Source organism: Nylanderia fulva, unplaced genomic scaffold (assembly GCF_048542155.1).
Source record: "Nylanderia fulva isolate GAGA-0341 unplaced genomic scaffold, ASM4854215v1 Scaffold1, whole genome shotgun sequence".
Taxonomy (NCBI): Eukaryota; Metazoa; Arthropoda; class Insecta; order Hymenoptera; family Formicidae; genus Nylanderia; species Nylanderia fulva.
Genome location: NW_028189192.1, coordinates 9,681,047 through 9,703,293, shown reverse-complemented (window position 1 = coordinate 9,703,293; position 22,247 = coordinate 9,681,047). Strand labels below are relative to the sequence as shown.

The 22,247-nt window shown below is 35.9% G+C and overlaps 2 protein-coding genes across 5 annotated transcripts; one reads left to right on the top strand and one right to left on the bottom strand.

Annotated features, from left to right (window-relative positions):
• Nucleotides 1-167: 167 nt before the first annotated feature.
• Nucleotides 168-9,315, bottom strand: INPP5E (Inositol-3-phosphate synthase). Of its 4 annotated transcripts, none has more exons than XM_085481371.1 (7): nucleotides 8,170-9,315; nucleotides 7,387-7,881; nucleotides 6,021-6,296; nucleotides 4,849-5,158; nucleotides 4,192-4,751; nucleotides 3,653-4,118; nucleotides 168-3,525 (listed from the first exon to the last, which is right to left on the bottom strand). In XM_085481371.1, exons 2-7 carry the CDS (start codon nucleotides 7,868-7,870, stop codon nucleotides 3,411-3,413), a joined length of 2,211 nt encoding a protein of 736 aa, XP_085337497.1. In that variant the 5' UTR covers nucleotides 7,871-7,881; nucleotides 8,170-9,315; the 3' UTR covers nucleotides 168-3,410. The 4 variants fall into 4 exon arrangements, with proteins under 4 accessions (XP_085337497.1, XP_029170251.1, XP_029170252.1 ...); XM_029314418.2 differs by having other exon boundaries at nucleotides 6,021-6,239; XM_029314419.2 differs by lacking the exon at nucleotides 6,021-6,296.
• Nucleotides 9,316-9,516: 201 nt separating this feature from the next.
• Nucleotides 9,517-21,877, top strand: LOC114939944 (uncharacterized). The gene is given in 8 exon segments (XM_029314410.2): nucleotides 9,517-9,676; nucleotides 12,900-13,061; nucleotides 13,300-14,174; nucleotides 14,177-14,531; nucleotides 14,632-16,791; nucleotides 16,932-17,113; nucleotides 17,368-17,680; nucleotides 18,113-21,877. Coding segments are annotated over 8 exon segments (4,302 nt in total). The 5' UTR covers nucleotides 9,517-9,624; the 3' UTR covers nucleotides 18,316-21,877.
• The last annotated feature ends 370 nt before the right edge of the window (nucleotides 21,878-22,247 follow it).

Genomic DNA, 22,247 nt, shown 5'->3' with positions numbered 1-22,247 from the left:
TATTGATACAGCTGCGTTGTAATTAAAGTGGAACAGAGTAGGTGTATCTATATACGTCCGATGTCGTGATCGATTGAGAATTGGCGGGAAAATTTGAAATGGCGTTGTTCGCGCTTCGCCAAAAATATAATCCGGTCGGGAGATATAAATATCTCGGCTCGACACGATTCGCTTAACTGCGTTTATTTAAACATACAATCGAGTACATTTCAATAGAATTCCTATTATTTCAATGAGAAAATTCGACTTGTCGAATCTTCTTTCAGTACACACAATGGGTGTATAAACAAAATAAAATTGTGCTTTTTTTCTTTTTCTTTTTTTTTTTTTTATAGGATCTCCATCGAGTCCTGTGCGCTTCTGATTTACGATTGAGATAATTAGATGTACATTTTATTTCATTGACAGATTCGCATGTACGTTGGAAAACCTATCACAGTACAATAAGAGTTTCAAGACATTTATAAAAAAGACAGATAGAACATTACTAACAAGGATCATACGTTACATAAATGTCTCAAATAATCTCTCATTGCATATATTAAACCATGATTATTTAATAAACACTCATTGATAATTATATACTATACAATTTGTAACGCATATGTCTTAATACGATCAAAGCTTTACTAAATTAAAATTGTATATTTTGAAAACAATTTATTTCTAAGCGATAAATAATCTATGCTGTGGATATAATTGCATTTACATTTTACGCTTTATAATATTGTTTTATTTCTCCATTTTAGTATATAATTAATACAAATAAGCCGATCAACATGTATTGTATGTATGTCTTTCTCTGTTGTCATATAATTACACATTATAATATAAAACTATGTATGTTTTTATATCCCATTACATATCTATTAACATATTGGTAATTATAGGTATAATTACAACATAGATTATTTATATTTTGCCACATTTTTTAATTTTATTCCTAATTAGACCAGAGATCTGAATCGAATATAATCTTAATAGAATCGCAAGCATACAGATTGACAGTACATAACTATGTATGTAACGATTTATTAGATATATATAAGGCATGGTTAAGGCAACCTGCTCGGTAGACAAAGATCTCAACATTTTTTAGTCTCGCTTCGTGATTGAAGCTTCAGAATTAACATGCAAAAGATGTTTTTAGGTACCTAGATTGGCAACCTGTTTGCATAGTTACAAAGAAGTTATCACAAGTCATTGAAGTATGCAACCTGATGACACGAGTAGGTATCAGGACATATAGAAACACATTTTTCTATTTTTAACATTAATCTTTTGATTATTTGTTCGGAGCACGCACGAGTACCTATCATTTTACATTTTTTTATACTTTACTCGCGATAAAACAATAAAATACATACGCATTTACATAATAATTTAAGCGATCATTGAATCGCATTTCTTAAAATACTTGCAAGTCTCTTATCACCTAACACGTACATTATATATTTGTCTTTTCTTTTTAATACATTAGATTGTAATAAGTATAAGCACTCTTCTTTCTTCTCTATCAAACATTCTACAATACTCTTTTGGAACTTTATAAGCGTATTAAACTCCATTCTCCAAGTATATACATTGTTGTGGAGTTTAATTTTTATATATAGTTTTATATGGTTTTTCAACATATATAATTATATTATCTTTTTGTTAGTAGTTTGTATATTGCTTTTTGTCAAGCAGTAATTTCTGTTATTATCTTTTCTTCAATCTATATATATATATATTATTAAATACATAATATTTTCTAAATATATGCGTTTATTTTTTATATATAAGATAAGACTTTTGAAATTACTGCAAGACAATAAAAAATACAATAAATTTAATAAAAAAACATAACATGTAATATATATAATATTACAAATATAACAAATAATAAAATAATCAAAGACAACAAAATCATAATCAATTATAATCAAATTAAAAATATACATTTCTATTTACGAACTTGTTTAATATTTTAATAATCATAATTGTATAAATAACTATATAAATTTAGAAAAAAACCAAAGTTAATTATTAAAAAATAATATAATATGACTACATTGTTATGTCGCATCACATGCTGCACATGTACACATCTATCCTTCAATATTATTTTATCACATTTTTGCTACAGCAAAAATGTTCGAACTAATACTGATACATAGACACCTTGTTTGTGTGCGCATAATTGTTATTGTGTAATAATATTGTATATAAGTTTGGGGTTTTATAATTAGCCATAATTTGCTATTATTATCAATATCTGTAGTAAAGTGTTGGTAGGACATTTTCCTATTATCAAGAATCATTTTGTCACTCTTTAAGATCAATACCATTCGAAATTAAGAATACACAATTAAAAACAACAAGTCTACTAGTCCACCTAATTTCTATTTTTCTTTAATTACTATAGTAACTATGTATATAAATAAAAATAACTGATGCAATATTATTCTACATGCATAATATTTAAGAAAAAAATATTTCGTTTTGTGAATCTTTCTTTGATACAATGTCTGAATGGTCCCAAATAAGAATATAAACTTAATAAATGGAGATATTATCTCTAAATGTTAGCGACTAATATAATTCTATTGTAATGTATTGGCCCAGTAATTTATGGTCTATGATTTATATTAAATCTATGTTGAATGTAAAAAGACTCGCGTTTTTAAGTAAAAACTAAATAAATTCAATAAAGAAACAACTTGACTTAACAAATGTGGATTAACTTCCCCATTTGTTGCGATAATATATTTATGAATATCTTTTTTTTGATATTCATGAAATCAATATTTTGATATATTATATACAAATTCTTATAAATTTTTAAAATTTTTGAAATATTAATAGAATTACATTTTGATACAATACATACAATATATACATTGCAATATGTATATATATGTATCAATAGTTACTTATATAGCAAAAATTTATTAATATAACACAAAATTTATAAATGTCTCATTATTTTTGTAATTTCTTGGCAAGATTGAAAGTGCCACATACATATAGCCAAATAATAATTTACTTCACATAAGATCTCATATAAGTTTTCTAATATATATGTGGCACAACATGAGTGTCGGAGATATACCAACGATACATTTACAAAATTGTTTTATCATCTAAATCTAAACGCACAATTTATTTCACTGTTTGACTAGATTTTTTACGGTGTTCACTGGCAATAGTAATAACTATATAAATCTCTCTTTTACTAGCAAAACCTTATCATTGTTATAAAAAAATGGATAGACTTAGTTAAATTACGTAAATCGAATGAAAAAAAAACGTTGATCATTTTCTCATATCTCATTTGAAATATTAAAAACCCGATAGAGCTTTACCATATATGTATATAAGTAGAATCAAGAACATGTTTATGCGCTCGCAATAGTTTCAAATTTTTTTTATTGAACCGAACAAACCTTCGAAGTTCCGAGAGAATCATCCATCGCTGCCGCACGCCTTCTAATACCTTCCAGATATATCTCGCGATTGAAAAGACCGGCGCCAAGTGGAATTCTAAAAATACATAGCACGTATATAGATTGCATATTGGTATATGTTATATATAGTATACATATATAGAATTATTTGAACTATCAGACTTTTGTGTCACTTGAAATATCAATAAATGATAGACACGTACGTATCGATACCCGGTCTCAACGTAGTCTTAAAAACTCCCCAGACCGGCTTGTGATCCGAGGTGCAAATACTGGGAACAGAATCGTACACCAAGCACTCTATAGCCCCATCTTTATGCGAGCTAGTAATCTCGTGACTAACACGTCTGATGTATCCTCTGGTATGACCCTTCCCTTTAAAAAGGATCCTATCGGTGTACGCGGGAGTGCGTTGTTTGTTGCTGGAATCGAAATTCTGCGTTCCTGGATCGTATTTATAAGTAGGAGGAAAGGTAATCGCGGCTTCCTCGAAGCCACGTAATACTGCGCCTTCGTTTAGGATAGTTTTCAATTGATCTTTGTGCAAGTTTATCGACTCTTGCGGAAAGCACGTGTTTGTGATCCATTGGATCACTTCCTCTCTTGGTTGAGCTAGACGGAAGTTTAAGTCACCGCACCAAAATACGCAATCGAAATTTTGTGTTACATCTGAAAAGTATTAAATTTATTTATTATTACGTGTAACGTACAAAATGTAAGATTATTGTAACACTTGGAATACCTTTGCTTTTGTGCCTGGTAGGTAGTTCCTTGGGAAGGTCAAGATTTCTAACGATTCTCTTTATATCGTTAACTCGTTCTTTCACTTTATCTTGATGTGCGGTCAAGTGAGCGGTGACGAAGAGAAAGCTGGTGCCGAATATCATAAGAGCTATCGCCACCGCACCCTTGGTTCTAAACGCCGTGCCGGGTCTTGTTGAAAAACTGTCTTCTTCCGGAATGGAGCAGAACCAGATTAAATCTCGTCGCAGAAATATCGCGAGATGGAGTGTACCGAGATTACTGCTGGTGAGCAGCACGTGCGATGGTCCGAGTGTTTCTTGCAAGGCTGCTTCCCATTCGTTTCTTTCGGAGCATGATTCTTGCGTACCTATGGCTAGCAAGTCAGGAACAGTCTCTATGTCGGATGGCAACATAAAATCATTCAATTCCTTCGGCGGAGTCTGACCATTCATGTTCCATGTGCCAATGAAAATTTTCAATTCTCGATTCGGTAATACTTTTTCGAGCTCGACCGGTCCGAGTAAAGAATTGGCGGCGATCCTTCCATGAAGAAAATTTCTGCAAAATTGAATTCGATTGGTTAATTGGAAAAATGACATGAGATATATAATGACAATTTCTCATTATTATATAGATATTTTTGAAAAAAATATACCTTTCTCGTGCTTTGTGAGTAGGAATCAAATTAAGTACTTGTGCGGCGAGTAAGGATTGCTTCGCCAAACTATCCATAGACGCTCCTGTTTGGAAAAAGTAGCGCTCCTTCTTTTTGGATAGAGCATCGTGCGATGTTGAACGTGGCTTATGTTGGATCGGTACACTTCTAATAGATTCTGGACTAGAATGTCTCATAGAATTTGTCGGTGAGCTTACAATCAAATTATCTGCGGATCTTCTATGAAGCAATCTACGACGCAATTGTCCCGATATACTCGGCGATAGCGATCCGGAAGAAGAGTTTTCACCTGAAACAATTTATAATGATTAATTATATATATATGAAATTCCTTTAAATTAAAAATAATACATCATAGTTGCGCCAAGAAAAAAAAAGATCGTACTTAATTTTGGAAGCAAACAACATATACTGATTGAACAAATATATTTCATGCCTAGAGATTAGATTCACAATAGTATTACGGTATTCTGTCGTAATGAAACTCAATTGCTTCAATTACCGCCTACTACAATCTTGGCACTCGTGCATATTTGCATATTATCAAAATTTGTTAACATTCAATTGCTCAACGTAATTTATAATACCTTTAATGAAAATCTTGTGCAATCTAACACGTATTTCAATTAGTTTTATTTAATCAATATAATCACGTTTAAACTGAAATAGTCCATGCTTTGAATCAAGTTATTTGTCATACTAATTGTAAGTCTCCGTTCTATAAAATACTATTAGTGTTGTTCTAGCTTCAGTATATAGGTATCTATGTATGTATAAAATCATCCTGCTAAATAAATGCATATATCCTAATATTTTATAATTTAATTAGAAAGTAGAGATATGTAAAATATATAAACAATTACAGATGCGCATAAACAACATCATAGCATTAGACATATACCTATTATTTAACATTTATGTTTCTAATCTAATCTAGATATATAAAAATATTGTATATACATATTTTCCTAATAGAGAACTAATATATATAAATATATATACACACACAAACATGTATATCATCAATTTAATACTTTTATGATGCTGAAGAGAAAAGTACAATACCCCATAAGAAAAAAAAATATAAAACATTAGCAAACATAAGAATCAAAATTTTAAGCAGCGTATAAATTTCGTGTATCATTTTGTACCTTCTTTCCCCGGTTTTTGACAAGCTTGATTATGATACTGAATCATACTGTAAACTTCCATAGGATTGTAGAACTGCCGTTCCATTTCCAGAAAGAAATAAGTGATATACTTTCCCTTTGTAAAGTATTCATCCTTAAGGTATCTCTGAATTTTTTCAGACTCAATCAAATGTTCATTTTCATCTTCTGAAGATTCTTTGAATGAGTCTTCCGTTGAGTCTGCAGAGAAGTCACTATCTTCACTACTCTCTTGAGGAAGTGCTTTTGTTTCTTTTACTAAAAATTTGCATGTATTGCTCGTAACATCAGCATCATTAGAAAAAGATTGTAACATTGTGCTATTGGAATCAGAATTCTGTGTTTCATTATTAGGGCGCGGTTTATCAGTATCTTTTAAACATGATTGAGAAGTTACATCTACATCGTCCTGTTTTAAAAATGCAATTTTTGTATTTATATATCTATCTGATCCTAATTTAATATCTTGTACGTTTTCTGTAACATTGCTTTTTTCAAGGTTTGCACTATTATCATCAGTTACAACATTCACATTTTTACAATCTCTTTCCATATTTGGCAAATTCTTATATCCTTCTTTTTCAGATGGACTATTTTTTACAACTGTTACATAAGTTTCAATATTCTCGATTTTCGATACAATCTTTTGACCAGAATTATGCGATACACTTCCCGAATTTTCAGTCTGTCTGTTATCAAATGTTTCCTCTTGTCTATTTAATTCTGCCTGTCCTTTTGATTCATCTTCCTTTTCAAATACGTGTCGTAATTTGTCAAGAAAAGATCTTTTCTTCTTTCTTTTACTTGCACTCGACATTTTCAATGGATTACTTGCACTTCGATTAATGGAGGGACATGCACACAATGTGTGTCAAAGATAAGATGTTAAAGATAACTAACTGTTACTAGCTGTGCCTTTCTCCTATATAGTCACGGCTTTACATCAATACATACATTGGAAATGCTCTGGTTTGCAGAGGCTTTAGAATGTAAAATAGAGGGGATATGCAAGGTCATCTAAGCATCATCAAATCATATTACACCATGTTCAGAAAAAGAAGAGGAGTGACACTTAAACGGAATTAGATATGATGTAATATTACTGAGCTTTGTAGCTTATCAGATTATTGAAAAAGTTTTCCACATTTTTTTTTTCTTTAATAAAGTATTAAATTTCACTATATATTGTGAATCATTTCATTATATAATTATTGAATCAGAAATGTTTATTTATTGTAACAGGATGTTTTTAATATGCAAATTTTATATTTCTACTTAACTCATTAATAAAACTTGATTGTTATAATAAAAAACTTGCTTGTTATAATGAATGTATTTTCAGGCTTACCTTCTATATAAGAACTATAACGCTGCTCCTTTCTCGCTGCTACATTATTTCTTTTGACTACAGTCTCTTGAGCCATCTCGGGCTGATCATTGGCACCATGCATCTCTTCCTTCTCGACAAGTACTTCCGTTTGATGATCGTTTGAGTTGTTGATGGAAGCTACCTCGGATTTGACAGAAGTACGACTTAATGTTGGGGAAAGTCTACTGACAGTTAAGCTCTGGGGTGGCGTTCTGCTACGTTCAGTCATGGCACAACATAGGGACAGTTTAGTGCTAGTTTGAGATCCATGTTGAGAGTTTTCTATCTTTGAATTTTTATTCGAATCTCCGTCTTTGTACAAAGGTTCCAAGCAGCCAACCTTAGTCTTCTTATTCATGAGCATGCGACAGAGAGACTTTTTCTTCTGTTTTGATTTTGGAGAAACATTTACTTTAGCGATATTTGAAACACTAGAAATGTCATTTCCATCACTCTGCTCCATAATACTTGCAGCTGATGGATTACAAAAAAAATTAATGATTATATTTTTCATATTATTACTCTTCTTAATTATTTGAATATTATAAGATCAAATTTTGTCTACATAATAGTTACTAAGAAAATTCTTTACTTGTGCAGTAAATATCAAAAAAAGAGAGAGATAGAAATATTTCTTTTATATTCAAATAATCAATATATTATAATTCATAAAATAAAAAATTATAAAATAAAGAAAGTTAACATGCATTCTTTCTACATCTGTTGTTACATGAAATACATTTAATATCTGAAATGTCTTACATCGTGACTGCTGGTATTAAAAACGCCGTTCTTTATGCCAATTGTTCACGCTTCAATAAATGTCAAAGATTATATCTATAAATTCCTCTGCAGAATCAATTGCAATGTAATACACTAGAACGTATTTTATAAGTACTCATCATCACATCATGTTTTGGTATCAGTTACATTCTCAGTCAACTATCCTGTATAAGGCTACATGTCAATCCAAATGTTTAACGCGAGCAGATACTCGGTATTCATTCGGCAATGTACCATAAGTACTTGGAGCGAATAATGTACGTTTGCAATCTGGATTAGAGTCGAAGAAACAGTGTGCAACTGCAAGATTTGCCGATGTATCTATCGAATCCTCTCGCCAGCGCAATTGCATTTCCGTACCAGAGGCACAGAATAAATCCACCGGACGAGTTTCGTCAATCAATCGCGCTGCTTCTCATTCAACAAATTTCTTAATCCTCCTCTCTCGCATTTAATGCATCTTCGTATACGTCTTTTACAGTCTGATTGACAATATAATGTCAAAAGGCGCTGCTTGATTCGCGCGTGTTTATTATTTTTTTATGATATTCCTACATATGTACGTACATATACATACAGGCGGTCGCATTGACGATCAACATCGGCATTCGTCGACACGTCATTCACGCCCGAAAATCCATAATAAAAACCGTCATTATTCAATCAAATCGCGTTTACGCGGGTCTCCCCTCCGACTTCAGCCTCCATTCCCGCGGCGACGACACGTCGAATACATCGCGCGTCATCCTCACGAGCTACGGGCGTTTATCGTACCTGTCATTTACATATGCATCTTTCCCCACGACCGTCACAACACTGCGATTATCGCGACCCGCATGATATTCCGGCGCCGACACGACACACCACTCGCGCAGCAGCCGTTGCGCTGTCGCAGCAGACGACGTCAGTTTAACGATCGGATCGAATCTGGCGTTCGTCCCCTAACGAGAAAAGAGACGAAGAAATGGCCGGAAGTTGCTTATTCGGGAAGGAAAAAAATATCGCGACGGAGAAAAACGCGCGAGAAATCGAGATAATTGACACTCGCGGAAGGATTCGCGATAACGCACAAATGTCAAACCGAGCAGACGACAAGAACGGCCGCCATGTTGATTCGGCGCTGCCGCGCCGTGACGTTACTAGAGAGTCGAACGTCGACAAGCCTTTCGCTTTGTCCGCCATGTTTGTTCCAGCGGACCAATAGCGGAGCGCGCCGACGCGGCGAGACGCGCGTTGTCATTCGTCGACCGCGCGTTGACCAAACATGACGGACCGCCTCCAACTCGTCGCCGTCTCGCGGCTCTACTCTTTTCTTGCACCAGCACGCACGCAATGCACACATACTCCGTTGAGCAGTGGCGGGCTGCGTCGTGATAATGTTTTGTTTACATCGAGTGCACGACGAGAACCACGATTACGAGGACGGCATCCAGGATGCTCGACGAAAATACGAATGAAGGATCGACGCGCAACGGCAGATATAGAGGTAGCCACCCTTTCTTTCATTCTTCTGTCATTCGACGTCGCGGCTCGCGCTTATAAGGCGTTCCCGCGAAATTCTCCGGCTGAACAGCTGATGATAGGGGGGAATTTGCGCATCGCGGAATTACGTATAAAATTTGCATCCGGGGGCGTTCGCGCCTCTATGTGACATCGGTATTATGCGGGTTCGTTCGCGAAGAAATAATCGGCGAGAAAAAATCGGAAATCCACGGTCTCTCGCCGCGGCATTTCGCGCCCCGGGAACGTTCGAGAAAGAGGCGAAAGAGCAGCTGCCACATATATACATACATATACATATATGTATATATATTTATACACATATATATGCACGTGCGCCCAATTTTACGTCCTGCGCCTTTCGCGCGAATCCCTGCTTCCGAATCACAATTTCGAATATAGCACGAATGTGGAACGAAGGGAGCGACCTTGACTGTTGCGCTCGATTAGGTATCGACAAATAGGTTACAGGCAGCAAACGGTTTCAGCGAGTTATATTTTTTCTTCAAAGGCGAGTATTGAAAATGAATTTTTCGGGATTATAAATAAAATATTGACGTTGATGACGTTGATGCAAGAGAATCGACTGTGCATCCTCGCTTTTAGCGAGGAAGGAGGAACAATTCTGAAATCTCGCCAAGGATAAATGCAGGTTTGTTCAAAACCAAGTGCACGCGTCGCATTGCGACAAAAATGGCACAAACCCTCATACTTTAATAATCATTTCATCGAATATCGATATTAAATACAATATATATATACATTAATTTTTAATTTTATATATTCTTGCATCTTCGTTCTTTTTCTATTAAATTTTATGTCAATTCTTCTGAATTATTTTTATCAGAGAAAATTTAATTAAAAAATATTAAACAATTATTTTCAGGGGAGGGGAAGATGTAAGAAGGAAATTAATCGAATAATAAAATATTGTCATGAGACAGAGAGATGCGGGGCAGAATAAAATAAAAATCGAAAAGAAACGTAAGTCGGTCGCTCGCGTCGCGTCTCATGTCGACTCTCCCGAAAACGGAAACGCGTTTTGCGCCGCCACCGCCAGATGGCGGGCCGGCGCGGCGTACGGCTGGTTCGCTGTGTGGATGGCCACCATTGTTGAAACACTGCTTTGGTTGATGCCCCGGACGATTTTCGGGCCGAAAATCGCCAATTCGCCCGTGCGGAAGGGCCTCGTTGCGGTAAGGTGCGGGTCAGGTCCGGTCTCGCGATCACGCCGGGATACGTCATCCGCGGCGACGGCGTCTCTGACTGGCGGGTCTCTCGCGCGAGCGAATCGCGCATACATCATCTCGGTAATAGTCGTCTGTAGTTGTCGCCGTCATCGTCGTCGTCGTAGTACGGGGGAGAGACGGCGTGCCCAACCACCGGGAAAAACCGAGTGAGATTCTCAGTGCGTGTCTATCGATTCGCACGAAGAGGGTGAGAGAGACGCGAGACTCGCATCGTCGGCGAATCGTCCCTTTTCTCCTCTCTGCGTGCCGTAATTTGTCGGCGCACACTCGCACACACATACGTGCATCGCACGCACATACAACCATGATCGGATCGCGCACGACGTGCGCCCATGTCGCTAACAGACGTTAGAACGTGCGTGTCGTGCGTGTCTCTCGGCCGCTGCCGGTGGCAACGCGACGCCGTGCGTAGTGCGTGCGTACCTGCATTCATTCTCGCGCATCGTCAAGGAGTGTGCGTGCGTGAGCGTGTGCGTGCAATGCGTGCGGCGTGAAAAATGCACGCCCGCACATCGGTTCCGTCTCCTTAATATAGATAAAAATGTAAAACTGCGACATGTCGTGCATGGATCGGTCGGCGATGACACGCGGCTATTTCGATGAAAAGAGGAAAAAAATTTTTTTTTTTAGCGCCTCTGCACCTCTTTCTTCCACGCCGCCCGGTTTTTTCTCTGTCTTTAGCTCTCTCTCTCTCTCTCTCTCGTGCTCCGAGCTAGCGACGCTATCGATGTGTGTAGTACAAGTGTACAGTGCGTGTACGTGTACAATACGCGTGGAATAAACGTGTCCGACGTCGTCGCTGTTTGCCTTTCGCGTGTATACGTGCGTCTCGTGCGCGCTGTCCGCTCCCTCTTTCTGTGTCTGTCTTTGTCTCCTGCTCCATCTCTCTCTTGCTCTTTAAACGGTGTGTACGCGCATACGGAATTCGCAAAACGTACGCCACGAGTTCGCGAGGTTGCAGGACGCCGAGATCGGATACCGGATCGCATCGGGAACCGAATGTCTCGTGGACGAGGAATGTCGGGCCGGATCGAACCGTTAGACGCTGCGTTTTCACCTCGCCGGTCGACGCCGCGAAATTCCCACTCGAAATCTCGCTCTAATTTTCCCCATTCCTTGCCTCTCTCCGTGAACGAGAAAATTAATATTGCCTTCATTATTTTGTAATTTGTAGCCGCTAGATATTCGCGACAGATCATTTGCACGCTTCTATGTAGAAAGAAAGGATATCCTGAAAAAAAATTGTCCACGTTTGTGCGGTAAAATATTCGTAAATCGGAGGAATGTCTGTTGGCTTTTTTGTGGCGGTCGAAAGTGTGCGAATCAATGAATCGCGGATTCGTATAGTGAATGAGCTGTTCGAGAGTCAATGTCGATGGGTCGTATGAATAAAAGCAAATGCCCTTGGTAGAAGCGTCAAACGTGTGTTTGAACAGGATGAGAAAAGTGTATTTCCTATACAAATGTTTCCTTTGTCTTTATTTAGAAAATACTCGTTTTGTATCTTGAAAGATTTGTCCTGATAAATACGAGCTTTTTGCATTTTATTCATATCATCAATATTCTCTATCGGAATACAAGCTGCTATATTGCTGTTATGTAAATATAAGTTTGATTGTTTGTTCATTCTGTTAAGGAACATTATTACTCTGTTCGAGATTGAATTACAGTTATCGTACAATATGAGTGTGCAAGAAAATAGAAATAGTGTGGCAGAATATTTCTTGGTTTTCTATTTAATAAAAAAATTTACTCGAGATTTACACATAGGCTGCAATATTTTATTTACTTCCTACAGTCTTAGAAATTATCTAAATTTTTCATGTAGTATTTATGAGCAATAAACAGCTTGTTTATGTCAATTATAATAGCTATAATATTGCATAAATATATCTTAATTTATAATTGCAATTTGTTTATTCAAATTAGGATTAAAGAATATTTTTGTTATGATTACAGAATCTCTGAATGTATCTAAACATATATCACAAGGAGAGAAGTTTCTGGATGTAGAGCGATATTACTTCTACTCTCAAAATATAAATGAGCGAGATAATAAAAATAATCCAGATCTTCAGTATGGTGTGAGTTGTCATGACTCTTCTATTCTTCCCAACAATGGTAAAATATAATTATTATAGTACCTTTTTTTCATATACATGTTCTCTAAAATAATCGTCAAATAAAAATATATTTTATATTAACATAAAAATTATATATACATATATATAAAACTAAGATAAATTTAATGTAATATTTATTTAAATCTGTTGTTTTTCTTTAAACTATATGTTAATTTTTTATAATTAATTAAATTATATATTTTAAATGTTAAGTACAATCAACTTTTTGTTTCTAGGACTACACGTATTTGATGTTGCGCCACAATGGGCGCTTTCAAACAATTTGCAGTGGGTTGATGTGCAAGCATTGGTAGCACATAATACTGTCCAAGACACATATTATTTACATCACAAAGAGAAAGAGATCACGGAAGCTAGTAATCTAAATTCAATACATTCAACAAAGTTATCGCAAACGGCAGGACATAATGATAGGATAGCGAATTTTAATGCACTAGCTAGTACGATTAATGAATCGCTATCCAAACAAACAAGAAAACTGCAACAGGAACAAAAAGATAGGCTGGATAATTGCGGGAAGGATTTTGATGCGGAGATAGAACTTGAGTTATTAAATATCAGTAAAATAACGAAATCCACATGTTCATTCGAAAAAAATCAAACCAAAATTTTGCCTGAATCGCGGAAAGAAATTTGTCATCATAAAGATATTTTTAGTTGTGTGTCAAAGCATTCAATTAACGCGCAAAATATTGTTGAACTGAAAATCATATCTGACAATATCGGAAAGAGTAAAGAAAAGGAAGTTTGCGACTCTAATAACACCACATCTGTAATCGATAATGAGCCACTTGATTTAGTAATAAATTCGAAAGAAAGTACACAACGTAGCCATATTTATAGTGAGACGAAAGATCGAATCTGTAATTATCCATACTCATCAGTTGGCGATAAAGAAATACCTCTGGTGGATGGTGCCATTTTAAGACAGATAGATCATTCCCCTAATATACAGAGTTATAACGCAGAGTACAAGAGTCTAGATTATGGTTTATTGAAACTTTCCGATTTAGACGAGTTGTCATGTAATTCAGGCAAAGGTAAAGAATTGTTGAAAACCATCACCAAATTACATACCAACGACAAAAGTGAATAAACGGAAGAGCTGTAACAAATAACGATTTGAAACAAGAAAGGGCACATATTTTGGACAAGTACGTCACGCATGTGTTACCATCGCGCTTAAATAGCGACAGTAAAACATCGTCTTGGACACATTTGCAGTCGAATGCCAAATGTAACAATATCAAGAAAGAGTGCTGCACCGAGGAAGAGGCACACAAGTCAGAAAATCCCGATCTGGTGCAACTGACCGCCTGCATCCCAAAATTAAGCAATTGGGCGTGTTTCGAAATGTCAGGACAGTATCCAGGTCATAGCCGACCACCGGTTGGCACACCTCCACCGCAAACTGTCTGGAACCACCTCACTATGACTCAGGGACAAGGTAATTTAAGTCTCTGACTAATTAATTACATCGTTGTTACAATCTTACAATGCCATTTATTTTTAATATGACAAATAATTCATGACGATTGCATTTTCAGCTCTCAATATTCATCCAACAGCGTTGTCTGGTGCCGCGCTGAGTTCAGCCGGATTTTACACACATCCATCTATGGCGCGAGCGTCCCACCTACCGTCTCAACTTACTCCTCAACTCGCTCATACACAAGCACCGCCGACGTGGCACACGCCCACGGTCCCCTCGAAAAGCGTTACGCCGTCTAATACACCGGGCAATCCCCTGTTCAACTTACAAATGCTGGTGGATAATCGTCAAAATCAAAATCAATACAGAAATTCACCTGGTTCGCAGAGTACGTTAGATCTCTCGTCCACGTCGGATATTGCGGAGAATTATTCTCGATTACCTCAGGATATTCCCATCAGTTTGACTGCAAGAAACGTGGATAAGGGCAATCGAAACGGCAACATAATCTCACCGCCGATACCGCTGAACGGGGAGACTTCGTCGGACAGCGGAATCAGCTCGTCCGTACCGACGCCGAACTCTGTCAGCGAACCGGTCTCGCTATCAACGAAGGAAGTCACCACTCCTAAAATAACGGTGAAAAACTTTGAGAGCAATTTAAAAGGAGTCGCGAATCTTCACGATAAGATTAAGGAAATGAATGTAGATAATTTTACGCAGAAAGTGATAAATTTGCCGCCTAGTGTGACGATAGAGAGAGTGATCGCGGACAAGAAGGAGCTCGAAACTCCTGTGAAACCTAAGGACACGCTGAGTGTTATCGCGCAAGTGCCAAGGAATGTTACCTTACCTGTTATAGTCAATCTCACGTCCAAGATGGAGAAGGATGTCACGGATAGTCCTAATAGAGAGTCCTCCTCCGAGAGAGACAAGAAGCATGACGAGACGAGCGTGAGATCGCCTAAAAACTTGCCGAAGAGAGGAAAGAAGGGTGTCGATTCTCTATTAGAGAAATTGGAGGGTGGAAATAAGAAGCTCGGGAGTACTGAGAATATCGGTTCGGTGATTGTTATGCCAGTAGAGGAAAAGGACACGTCTAGTGTTAAAAGTATGTCGCCGGAGAGACAAAAGTCTAAATCACCAACTCGCGAGGACGAAGTCGTATCGCCGGCCTTCAGCAATGACGATTCGAACGACAATACCAAGCAGCGAAGAAAAAGAAAACTTGAAAAGCCCGTGAGACTGAGCAAGGACTCGAAAACAGAAGTTGAAGATATGGAACTCGAGCCCACAGAACCCACGGAATCGAGAATTATCGACCCGGTGTTGGAAGAGACGGCTAGTTCCGCACCAACGACTGACGTTAAAAACGACGAGCAAATTGCTAGAGCAGCGGAAGAGAGAATATCGGACAAGACAATACCGGACGAGAATGTGGAAGAAATATCGGAGGAGAATCAACCAGTTCGAAGGCGAAGAAGTAGCGAGGATGCCATGATTAATAACTTGACGAATCCGGCGAATCAGAGGATACGAAGGAAATCCAGCGATGACGCGTCATCTGAATTGTCCAAGGTGACGAGTCCGAAAAACGTAAACAACACAACGACATCGACGACGACAACGAACGCCTTCGTCGAGGTCGAGTCAGAATTGGCAAAGATGTTTGCCGGGATTGTGGAAGCAGATTCAGATGTCAAAAATGAAGAATCAAAAACGGAACTTGTAACGGCGGAGATTCAGGGCGACAGCGACGCTGCAAAACTCGAAAGTCTCGAAAATAGTATTCTGTCGATGACGACGGATTCTCAGAACGCTCAGAATACTCCCATCGACGTTTCCTCTACTGTGGATACAAAGTCGTCGGGCAAGAAGGGTAAGAAGGGCAAGACGCAAGGCAAGAGGAAAATATCCAGATCATCGGAGAATATCTTCGGCACGACGAGTGATATTCTGCCCAAGGAGACGAAGAAGAGGCGAACATCCAAAGGTTCGAAGAAACAAGACCAAGCGAAGAAGGCGAAGAAAAACACCAAGGTCGACGGCCTCAGGGAGATGGCGTATGATTCCGGTTCGAACGCGAGTTCGATCAGATCGCGGGGTCCGGTGGTCCACGTAGAGGGTCCTAGAGACAGTCCGTTGAGTATCCAAGTGGTCAATGCACCGCGTGAGGAGGAGGAAGAGAAGACCAAGGAGAAGCGGAAAAGTGTCGGCAACGGAAACGGAGGCCGAAGTAAGAGGCTCAGTCATCAGAACGATTTAGATTATAGAGGTGCGTGATGGAAAACTGTTTCTACATCTTTGTTATATATACATCCTTAGATTCATTAGATCTACATTCATTACATCCTTAGATTATATCTTTAGAACAAGATTCGCTTTATCGTTTTAACATTTTTGCATTTTATGCAGGTAAAGTTAGTAAAGCAGGTCTCTTCAGTTCAACCTTGTCGTCACGATACGATGCACACACTACGGATTCTACCTGGGTCTGTGTATTCTGCAAGCAAGGTCCTCATTCTGTTATACCCGGAGATCCGTCCAGGCCTCATCCGAATCTGGCCGGACCGCACATAGCGACTGGAACATACACAGTATGCATTTTTTTCAAATGACTAGATATTTCAATTATACAAATTAGACTTTTAATATATATTTTCTATCTGTTATAATTTATTTTATCTATATTATTATTGCATTTCGTACGTGTTAAATGTGACTTCTATACGATATTGGATAAAATTAAGCGTATTTGTAAGCGATATTTAATATTAAATACGCTCTACATACATTAAACCAATTCGTGCAACTAGCAATGCAAATATAATATGATAAATGCGCGTAACAGGTTCCTGCTGGCGTATTAAGCGACTTATTTGGGCCATACTTGATCGGTAAGGAACGGTTGGAGGATGGTATTTTATCAGCCGACGAACAAGAGATTACAACGGAACAAAAGAAAGGCGGGAAGAATAAGAGGAGCTTGAGGTACGCGGGTTTGGCGGACCAGTTCTCCGCGAAGATGGGCAAAAAGAAACGGAACTCTGTCGAAACAAACATCTTCACCGGTATGACTCTGCATCCCGGCGGAGAAGAGCAACGATGGGAAGTATGGCTTCACGAGCAATGCGCGGTATGGGCAGCTGGAGTTTACATGGCGGGTAAGTCAATGCAAATAATGGAATTTAATCTGTTAATGGCAGATTCCTGGGATTTTTCTCAGCCAAAATGTCGAAAGAAGCCATCATTTTTGCATGTTCTCAATTTTTGCCATCGTGTATCTTTATAAGCTTTAGATTAAAATTCTATTGAAGTAAACTCTACTCAAAATTAATTAAAGAATGTGGTTTTGTTAATATTTTATTTCTACAAGGCTTAATTTGCGAAAAATCTCTTATGTTCAATCGCTTTATAACTCAAAAATTATTGATGCCTCGATATTTTCGCTGAAGAAAAATCCCAGGAAGAAAATGATCCCAGGAATTTACCATTAACAGATGATTCGCGAGTTTCGGGACACCCTGTATAAAACAATAAGAAAATGAGACAGTGAATAATATACGAATATTACGAAAATTATTATACTTTGGCAGGTGGTAGAGTAACAGGACTGCAAGAAGCTGTGTGGGATGCCGCCAAGTCAATTTGCAACTCCTGCGGTTTGACGGGGGCGAACATTGGTTGCGTGAAACGAGGTTGCAAGGCTGTTACGCATTATCCATGCGCATTGACGAAAGGCTGGCATCTCGATACAAATCAGTACATACCTAAGTGTAATCTTCATCGAGTTACGTGAAACTCCGGTGAGTCTGTGAACATAGGCTAATGTGAAAAATAGATATTATTCACATTATATCACACTGAAAACCGGCTTTAATTAGATGCACCGAATAAAGGGCAATAATGTAAGAGACTAAGTATATAAATCCGTTTATGACTGAAGATAGCCTTACTAGTTAGTAAGGTATGTTCTAGTTAACAAAGCGCAGGAGCAAAACATCTTCATACGCGACACAATCACTTGAGATATGTAATAAAATTACATTGTTGATTGAAATATAATAACATGCGCGAGAAAGAACGATATAATTGATGTAACTATAAATAGATAAAATCTAACAGATGGTTGATTCACACAATATTCTCTCTATCTTCTCTAATAAATATAAATTGATCTTGTTTAATGAAAATCAATGTGAGATGTTTTGAGATTACGCTTTGTATCATTCGACGTGTAAATGTGAATCTGGAATGTAAAAGTATAAGTGTGAAAGCAGTTATACTAATTTCCAGACATCAAGTAGGAATCAATATGCTCGAGAAAAATACTTTCCAATGTACAAGATGTTTAAACAAGAACACTATTAACTATATTACTATTTCTGAGAATTAAAAAAGAAAAAATGAATGACGAACGAAAGTGAAGAAATAGAAACTCTTCTCAACGGTTGAATTTAATTAATTTTCTTGGCCTGTGGCCTTGAACAGTGGCCTTTTCGACTTAATATAAAAAAGCAAGATTTTTTAAATTTTGAATCTGTAGAATAGACGGATCGCTGTCGAGGAATAATGATAATCAAAAAGAAAAGCGTTTGCTTTTTTACTCACATTTACGAAAAAAAAACATAAATTTTCTTATTAACATCATGTACGCAGGAATACACAAATAGGGCATATTGTACTGAATATTATCGAATTCAAAATCTGTAAAATGTGGCAGCCATCAAAATTGGACACGCTTAAACACAGTAAAATGAGTAAGTCCAAGTAACATAAGTGAAAATTGAATATTCTCTGTCTTTTTTTTCACGACGATCGAATATGTAAGGCAAGTGTTCTCTAGTGGATGTAAAAAAGAACTTTGTGTATATACAAAAATAAAGAAATTATATTCATTATTGAAGCATCATGATTCAAGATTTTATTAAGAGTTTAAAAACTTTATATTTATTATTTTCATGGGAATACATGCATGTGTTTCATAACAGAATTGTTGTTATAATTAATGTGTTTTATTTTCTCTTGTTTATATGTCTCTATATCTGAATCATTAACTATACATATGATTGTCCATGTAAAGTTCATTTTTTTTGTTACATTTAATTTAATATATATATTTTTTTTTGTTGTATAGCTGCTTTATCATGCAAATTAAAATTTTTGCATGTTAAATATTTTTATGCTTGGATAGAGCAAAATGATAAAATGAGAACACTTGTAAAACTTTATTATCTCTGTAATTCTTATGTAATAAGACAACAAAGAACATACGTTTCATTACATTCAGTGATACGTTTTGTACATTATCATACTCACTGTCATCTTACTAATGCATCCATATGATTGTAAAACCAGTGATTTAAATCCATCGTCCCATATGTATGATTTATTGTTAGTGATTAAATTAACAGCTATGCATTATTATGAAATTTGTAATAATTATATTGCTGATTGATATAAATATATATATACATATATATAAATATATATGTATATATATAAATTTTTTTCATATTAATATTGTGGTCATCTTTGCTGTCATTGTTGTCGTCATCATCGTTTCCATTGTACTTTATCGGAGCGTGAGAGAGGCAAATTTTTGCTATAATGAATGTAAGAATATTAACCAGCGATTCTCTTGCTGCATCAAGAACTATCTAGCAAAGATCAGGAAAATTGTATAAAAATAATATTATATAGAGATATATATACAATGTGTACATAATATTAATTTGCGTAGAGGAAAAGATATATATATACATATATATATAGATTATATATGTGTATATATATGTATATATATATAATATATATATACATATACACATAAATATATACACATAGCACACAATATACACATCAAGTATATATTGAAAATAGTTGTCACATCTTCTCTTACAGCACAGAGTAATGATATAAATTAGATATAATCATTTTTAAATAGTAACTATATATTCGGAAATGGAGATAAAATTATATTGAGCGTAAAAAATTCTTTGTACATATATAGGGCATAGCAACAAATGTAAAAAATATCTCTTTTTATTTAGAGAAGCATATAAACTCTGTTTTGAAAAATAATAATAAAAGGTATGAACACGTTCACACTTCGAGAAAAAGTACACACAAAGCCTAATTTTCTTTTTATTTTTCGGGACACCACTTTCGACGCTTCTCGATGTTAATAAACGATCTTTGTAAAAAAGAAAACGGACGCGTATACAGCCAAAAAAATACTTAGATGTGTAATAAGAGAGATATTGAATTGTAAACGAAACGCTTATACTCTACAATTGTGTATGAAAAAGGGAAACAAAAATTTTATCGTAGAAGAATAATTGTAAAAAAAAATATATATATTAATCTTATTACTTGTGATACAAAGAAAGAAAGAAGACAAATTCCGTAGTGAAACGGCCCGACGAACGAGATATTCCAATCAATTTTTCCATCGTCGAGCGACTCTGCGTACAAAGAGCGATCCTCATGTACAGTAGAATTTTTGTAGTAAGTCAGTAATATAGGATTGTATACATATTATCATTTAGATCCGTATCTTGTGGATAGATAAAGTCTAAGGACACAAATGTATTACATCACCAAAATGGTAGAGAATCCCTTAATTAGAACAATTTTTCTCTCTGTACGCAGAATCACGTTCGCCGACATTTGCGCTATGATATAAAGTGTTTTCGCGTTTATCACATTTCGACAATTTGTATAAATGGATCATACTTGGCTTGTAAATTGCACGTCGAGGGTGAGAAGCGTAAAACGCGAGGCGCCGATACATGAGGATAGTCAAGCGCAGAGAAACCTGAATATCACAATGCCTAAGTAATTTGTATAAAAAGAAAGATAAATATGTAAAGTAAAAAAAAAGAAATTGTCGCGTCGTGATATGTGGGTGTAAGAGAATGAAAATAGCGCGAAATAGAGGCAGCAACAAAAAGAAACAGCATCGTATAGTATCAGTTAAATGCGAGAACAAAGAGTTATGCATCTCTTCCTACTCTTCGTATAGTTTAAGTTTAATTTTTTTTTGTCTCTTAGAGTTTTTGTTTCTGTCTTTGACTTTCTCCGTTCTGTCTCTTTTTCTCTATTCTCCCTGACTTTCGTCTGTCCCAAATATTTCTCTTCTTTCGAGTCGAGGATAGCTGTATCTATTTTTTTTGTGACCTGGTTTAATATTAATAATATTATTAAGAAAAACAAGATTGATTAAACTCTATTTAATAATATGGAATGGTAGAGAAATCGGCGAATTGTATTTGAGATCAATACAATAATACGATTAAGTATACATCTTTGTGTAATATAAATATAATAAATAAAAAAACACGCTCTATATATATATATATACATATATATTATATATATATACATATAATATGTAAGTTATATTATAGATAAAATCCTAACTGTAATTTCAATGACTACAGTAGTAATGAAATAATGGGAAAATCTTGTTTTTATAATAAGAAACCAAATTATATTAATGTAAAAATTATTTTAATCATAATTTGCGATGGCATGTAAATGTGTAAAAAATTCTTATTCAAATTTTCGTACCAATTGATTATGACAACAAATTTATAAATACTAGGGAAATTTATATTAATAACTAGAAGAAAGAAAAGGGCAGGTAATGGTAATACTGGTAGTTCAGCTAATTTTGCGCTATTATAGGGAAGGAGATACACAGAAGAAATCTAAAGGTATTACACA